At 45.0% G+C, this 7,500-nt stretch overlaps 1 protein-coding gene across 5 annotated transcripts in view; it reads right to left on the reverse strand.

The window, feature by feature from the left end:
- Positions 1–7,500, reverse strand: part of LOC143277392 (E3 ubiquitin-protein ligase CBL-like) — a 58,791-nt gene that overhangs the window by 44,904 nt on the left and 6,387 nt on the right. For all 5 annotated transcript variants that reach the window (XM_076582176.1, XM_076582178.1, XM_076582177.1 and 2 more), the window contains exon 2: positions 3,786–3,932. In XM_076582176.1, the coding sequence (XP_076438291.1) occupies positions 3,786–3,932 (147 nt within the window). The remainder of the gene's footprint in view (positions 1–3,785; positions 3,933–7,500) is intronic.

Genomic DNA, 7,500 nt, shown 5'->3' on the forward strand with positions numbered 1-7,500 from the left:
TACAGCACTGGTGATGTAAGTCAATATCTGAATCTGACTTGCCCTGTTCGTATACATGACTATCTACATTTGTGAGTGTGTTTTATTGTTTTGTCTGAAGAAGACTCAAATGTAAAAATTCTCTGATTCCTCCTCTCACAGGTTTTAACTTCTGATTCAAGACACCATACATCATAGACAGATAAGTAGATAGACAGACAGATAGATATATTAATAATTTGTATACATTTTTACACCCTTTGATTTCATACTTTCCATGTTTTATCATACTGCCTATGGACAACTGCAGGGTTGAAACATATTACTTCCCCATCTTGCTCTGTGTTGTAGGCTGTATGCTGTCAGTCCATAAGGCATCTTGTTCTGTGTTGTAGGCTGTATGTTGTCAGTCCATAAGGCATCTTGTTCTGTGTTGTGAGTTGTGTATGCTGTCAGTCCATGAGGCATCTTGTTCTGTGTTGTAGGCTGTATGTTGTCAGTCCATAAAGCATCTTGTTCTGTGTTGTGAGTTGTGTATGTTGTCAGTCCATAAGGCATCTTGTTCTGTGTTGTAGGCTGTATGCTGTCAGTCCATAAGGCATCTTGTTCTGTGTTGTAGGCTGTATGTTGTCAGTCCATAAGGCATCTTGTTCTGTGTTGTAGGCTGTATGTTGTCAGTCCATAAGGCATCTTGTTCTGTGTTGTAGGCTGTATGCTGTCAGTCCATAAGGCATCTTGTTCTGTGTTGTGAGTTGTGTCTGTTGTCAGTCCATAAGGCATCTTGTTCTGTGTTGTAGACTGTATGTTGTCAGTCCATAAGGCATCTTGTTCTGTGTTGTAGACTGTATGCTGTCAGTCCATGAGGCATCTTGTTCTGTGTTGTAGGCTGTATGTTGTCAGTCCATAAGGCATCCTGTTCTGTGTTGTGAGTTGTGTATGTTGTCAGTCCATAAGGCATCTTGTTCTGTGTTGTAGGCTGTATGCTGTCAGTCCATAAGGCATCTTGTTCTGTGTTGTAGGCTGTATGTTGTCAGTCCATAAGGCATCTTGTTCTGTGTTGTAGGCTGTATGTTGTCAGTCCATAAGGCATCTTGTTCTGTGTTGTAGGCTGTATGCTGTCAGTCCATAAGGCATCTTGTTCTGTGTTGTGAGTTGTGTCTGTTGTCAGTCCATAAGGCATCTTGTTCTGTGTTGTAGACTGTATGTTGTCAGTCCATAAGGCATCTTGTTCTGTGTTGTAGGCTGTATGTTGTCAGTCCATAAGGCATCTTGTTCTGTGTTGTAGGCTGTATGTTGTCAGTCCATAAGGCATCTTGTTCTGTGTTGTGAGTTGTGTCTGTTGTCAGTCCATAAGGCATCTTGTTCTGTGTTGTAGGCTGTCTGTTGTCAGTCCATAAGGCATCTTGTTCTGTGTTGTGAGTTGTGTATGCTGTCAGTCCATGAGGCATCTTGTTCTGTGTTGTAGACTGTATGTTGTCAGTCCATAAGGCATCTTGTTCTGTGTTGTAGGCTGTATGTTGTCAGTCCATAAGGCATCTTGTTCTGTGTTGTAGGCTGTATGCTGTCAGTCCATAAGGCATCTTGTTCTGTGTTGTAGGCTGTATGTTGTCAGTCCATAAGGCATCTTGTTCTGTGTTGTAGGCTGTATGTTGTCAGTCCATAAGGCATCTTGTTCTGTGTTGTGAGTTGTGTCTGTTGTCAGTCCATAAGGCATCTTGTTCTGTGTTGTAGGCTGTATGTTGTCAGTCCATAAGGCATCTTGTTCTGTGTTGTAGGCTGTATGTTGTCAGTCCATAAGGCATCTTGTTCTGTGTTGTAGGCTGTATGCTGTCAGTCCATAAGGCATCTTGTTCTGTGTTGTAGGCTGTCTGTTGTCAGTCCATAAGGCATCTTGTTCTGTGTTGTGAGTTGTGTCTGTTGTCAGTCCATAAGGCATCTTGTTCTGTGTTGTGAGTTGTGTCTGTTGTCAGTCCATAAGGCATCTTGTTCTGTGTTGTGAGTTGTGTCTGTTGTCAGTCCATAAGGCATCTTGTTCTGTGTTGTAGGCTGTCTGTTGTCAGTCCATAAGGCATCTTGTTCTGTGTTGTAGGCTGTATGCTGTCAGTCCATAAGGCATCTTGTTCTGTGTTGTAGGCTGTATGTTGTCAGTCCATAAGGCATCTTGTTCTGTATTGTAGGCTGTATGTTGTTAGTCCATAAGGCATCTTGTTCTGTGTTGTGAGTTGTGTCTGTTGTCAGTCCATAAGGCATCTTGTTCTGTGTTGTAGGCTGTATGCTGTCAGTCCATAAGGCATCTTGTTCTGTGTTGTGAGTTGTGTCTGTTGTCAGTCCATAAGGCATCTTGTTCTGTGTTGTAGGCTGTCTGTTGTCAGTCCATAAGGCATCTTGTTCTGTGTTGTGAGTTGTGTCTGTTGTCAGTCCATAAGGCATCTTGTTCTGTGTTGTGAGTTGTGTCTGTTGTCAGTCCATAAGGCATCTTGTTCTGTGTTGTGAGTTGTGTCTGTTGTCAGTCCATAAGGCATCTTGTTCTGTGTTGTAGGCTGTCTGTTGTCAGTCCATAAGGCATCTTGTTCTGTGTTGTGAGTTGTGTCTGTTGTCAGTCCATAAGGCATCTTGTTCTGTGTTGTGAGTTGTGTCTGTTGTCAGTCCATAAGGCATCTTGTTCTGTGTTGTAGGCTGTCTGTTGTCAGTCCATAAGGCATCTTGTTCTGTGTTGTGAGTTGTGTCTGTTGTCAGTCCATAAGGCATCTTGTTCTGTGTTGTGAGTTGTGTCTGTTGTCAGTCCATAAGGCATCTTGTTCTGTGTTGTAGGCTGTATGTTGTAGGTGCATAAGGCATCTTGTTCTGTGTTGTGAGTTGTGTCTGTTGTCAGTCCATAAGGCATCTTGTTCTGTGTTGTAGGCTGTCTGTTGTAGGTGCATAAGGCATCTTGTTCTGTGTTGTAGACTGTCTGTTGTCAGTCCATAAGGCATCTTGTTCTGTGTTGGAGACTGTCTGTTGTCAGTCCATAAGGCATCTTGTTCTGTGTTGTAGGCTGTCTGTTGTCAGTCCATAAGGCATCTTGTTCTGTGTTGTAGGCTGTATGTTGTCAGTCCATAAGGCATCTTGTTCTGTGTTGTAGGCTGTATGCTGTCAGTCCATAAGGCATCTTGTTCTGTGTTGTAGACTGTATGTTGTCAGTCCATAAGGCATCTTGTTCTGTGTTGTAGGCTGTCTGTTGTCAGTCCATAAGGCATCTTGTTCTGTGTTGTAGGCTGTATGTTGTCAGTCCATAAAGCATCTTGTTCTGTGTTGTAGGCTGTCTGTTGTCAGTCCATAAGGCATCTTGTTCTGTGTTGTAGGCTGTATGTTGTCAGTCCATAAAGCATCTTGTTCTGTGTTGTAGGCTGTATGTTGTCAGTCCATCAGGCGTAAGGCATCTCATTCTGTGTTGTAAGCTTATCTGTCAATAAAGCATCTCATATAATGTCGTAAGCTGTGTGTTGTCAGTCCATAACTCACATAAGGCATTTATAAATTGATTACAGTACCATCCATTTCTTGGAGTTCTTTTATTTGTGCCTGCATTCATGTTTCTAATTCAATCTGCTGAATTTTGGATTTACTGATTTTTTTAAAAATCACAAGTTGCCTGCTTTGTTCCAATGACCTATCACATGTCAATCACATGCCCATCACTGCACACACACTAACACAAACGCACACACACTAACACATACAGTCTCTCTCTCTCTCTCTCTCTCTCTCTCACACACACACACACACACTTACACACAGAAACACACACACACACACAGAGCGTTTACCTGCAGAAGACGTCAAACTCAAAGACAGAAATGAAGTCGTTACAGGTGAGGTCGATGGTGGACTTGAGAGCCATGGCCTCCAGGGGAGACCCGATGGGGTGTGTCTCATGCAGCGTGATGCGGAACTCCTTCCACGGCACGATGATCCTGTCGCCACATCATTACCCCACATCAACACCCTGTTGCCACATCATTATCCCCACATCAACACCCTGTCACCACATCATTACCCCCACATCAACACCCTGTTGCCACATCATTACCCCCACATCAACACCCTGTCGCCACATCATTACCCCCACATCAACACCCTGTCACCACATCATTACCCCCCACACATCAACACCCCGTCGCCACATCATTACCCCACATCAACACCCTGTCACCACATCATTACCCCCACATCAACACCCTGTCGCCACATCGTTACCCCACATCAACACCCTGTCACCACATCGTTACCCCACATCAACACCCCGTCGCCACATCATTACCCCCACATCAACACCCTGTCGCCACATTACCCCCACATCAACACCCCGTCGCCACATCATTACCCCCACATCAACACCCTGTCGCCACATCATTACCCCCACATCAACACCCTGTCGCCACATCATTACCCCCACATCATTACCCCCACATCAACACCCTGTCGCCACATCATTACCCCCACATCAACACCCTGTCGCCACATCATTAACCACATATCAACACCCTGTTGCCACATCATTACCCCACATCAACACCCTGTCGCCACATCATTACCCCCCACACATCAACACCCTGTCGCCACATCATTACCCCCACATCAACACCCTGTTGCCACATCATTACCCCACATCAACACCCTGTTGCCACATCATTATCCCCACATCAACACCCTGTCGCCACATCATTACCCCCACATCAACACCCTGTTGCCACATCATTACCCCACATCAACACCCTGTCGCCACATCATTACCCCCACATCAACACCCTGTTGCCACATTACCCCACATCAACACCCTGTCACATCATTACCCCCACACATCAACACCGTCGCCACATCATTACCCCCACATCAACACCCTGTTGCCACATCATTACCCCACATCACCACCCTGTTGCCATATCATTACCCCCACATCAACACCCTGTCGCCACATCATTACCCCCACATCAACACCCTGTTGCCACATTACCCCACATCAACACCCTGTCGCCACATCATTACCCCCACATCAACACCCTGTCACCACATCATTACCCCACATCAGCACCCTGTCACCACATCATTATCCGCACATCAACACCCTGTCACCACATCATTACCACCACACATCAACACCGTCGCCACATCATTACCCCCACATCAACACCCTGTCACTACATCATTACCCCACATCAGCACCCTGTCAACACATCATTATCCGCACACCAACACCCTGTCGCCACATCATTAACTCCATATCAAGACCCTGCTGCCACATCATTACCCCATCAATACCCCACATCAATACCCTTGTCAACACACACACATCAACACCCCTGTCACCACAGAGAGAGAGAGAGAGAGAGACACACACACACACACACACACACACACACACATCAACACCCCTGTCACCACACAGACACACACACACACACACACACACACACACATCAACACCCCTGTCACCACAGAGAGAGAGAGACACACACACACAAAGTGACAAACACACATCAATACCCCTGTCACCCCCATGTCACCACACACACATCAATACCCCTGTCACCCCCCTGTCACCACACACACATCAATACCCCTGTCACCCCCCTGTCACCACACACACATCAATACCCCTGTCACCCCCATGTCACAACACACATCAATACCCCTGTCACCCCCCTGTCACCACACACACATCAATACCCCTGTCACCCCCATGTCACAACACACATCAATACCCCTGTCACCCCCCTGTCACCACACACATCAATACCAATGTCACCCCCCTGTCACCACTCACACATCAATACCAATGTCACCCCCCTGTCACCACACACACATCAATACCCCTGTCACCCCCCTGTCACTCCCCTGTCACCACACACACATCAATACCCCTGTCACCCCCCTGTCACTCCCCTGTCACCACACACACATCAATACCCCTGTCACCACACACACATCAATACCCCTGTCACAACACACATCAATACCCCTGTCACCCCCCTGTCACCACACACACATCGATACCCCTGTCACCACACACACATTGATACCCCTGTCACAACACACACATCAATACCCCTGTCACCACACACACACATGACCCCTGTCACCACACACACATCAATACCCCTGTCACCCCCACCCCCCCTGTCACAACACACACATCAATACCCCTGTCACCCCCCTGTCACAACACACACATCAATACCCCTGTCACCCCCCTGTCACAACACACACATCAATACCCCTGTCACCCCCCTGTCACAACACACACATCAATACCCAATATATTAATGTAGGTAATAAACATGTTGATGCTACAGTACTTAATGTCATTCTGTGTGTTCTGTCCAGAATTGATTTTTCTCTTCTTTTAGCTGCAGACAATAATTATCAATTAGTATAGCTATAAGTATGTCATACTGTCTAAAAATTACAAGCAAACCCAAATGCCAGGAACACAACGACAGGGAAGGACCCCAGAAAATCCTGTAGATCTGGAGGCTTTACAAAATAAACTGTTTACCATCAGGGACTACAGTTTCATCCATAGCAGTCACACTACGACTATGTAAACTAAAGACTTATTTTCCTTCTATATTTCATCACAATTGGTATTGACAAATATTTCTAGAGAAAGTGAATTTGTGTCAAACAAAAAAACAAAAAAAAAACAAAAGAAAACCCTCAGTAACAATAATAGGAAAATCCAAAGTTTCCCTCTACAGACCTTTATCATTTATTTATGAATGAATTTTATGAAGTAATAACTAATATGAAAAATAATGTATTCACTATGACATGGCTTCTCTCTCTCTCTCTCTCTCTCTCTCTCTCTCTCCCCCTCCCTTTGTGCTTTCATTATGATTATTATGAACGTCTTGGATGACTTCAACAAACTGCAGCTGAATGATGAAAAGACTGAACTGTTGCTTGCTTGCCCCAAGAAATGTATGAACCACCTGTCTCTCCCTCATTCTCTTCTGGTAAACAACACTGTCATTCCTGTTCCCAATCAGTGAGGAGCCTTGGTGTTTGTCTTGACCACAGTCTGTCATTTCAGCAACACCTTAAAAAATTTTTTCAAACATTTGCAAATCAGTTTATCTTGAGTTGCGAAGAATTAGTTCTATTCACCACTACCTGTCTATGGAGGCAACCAAAATGTTAGTCTGTGCATTTATTTTGTCTAGGATTGATTACTGCAACTCTGTTCTTGCCTGCTAGCATTCCAAAAACTTCACTGGATAAACATCAGAGAGTTCAGAACAATGCTGCTCGATTTACTTTCAGATCCTCCAAATTTGAACACATTACTCCTCTCTTCCACTCTCTTCACTGGCTGCCAGTTTCAAAAAGAATTGAATACAAGCTTTCTGCTCTGACGTTTTCTGCCCTCTCAAGCTCTGGTCCTTGCTATCTCTCTGGCCTCCTTGAAGTGTACATTCCAACTCGTCACCTTCGTTCTGCTTCTGATACTTCTCTTTTCAAAAATCCTATTGTAAAGAAGAA

This window comes from Babylonia areolata, chromosome 34, assembly GCF_041734735.1.
Source record: "Babylonia areolata isolate BAREFJ2019XMU chromosome 34, ASM4173473v1, whole genome shotgun sequence".
Classification (NCBI taxonomy): Eukaryota; Metazoa; Mollusca; class Gastropoda; order Neogastropoda; family Buccinidae; genus Babylonia; species Babylonia areolata.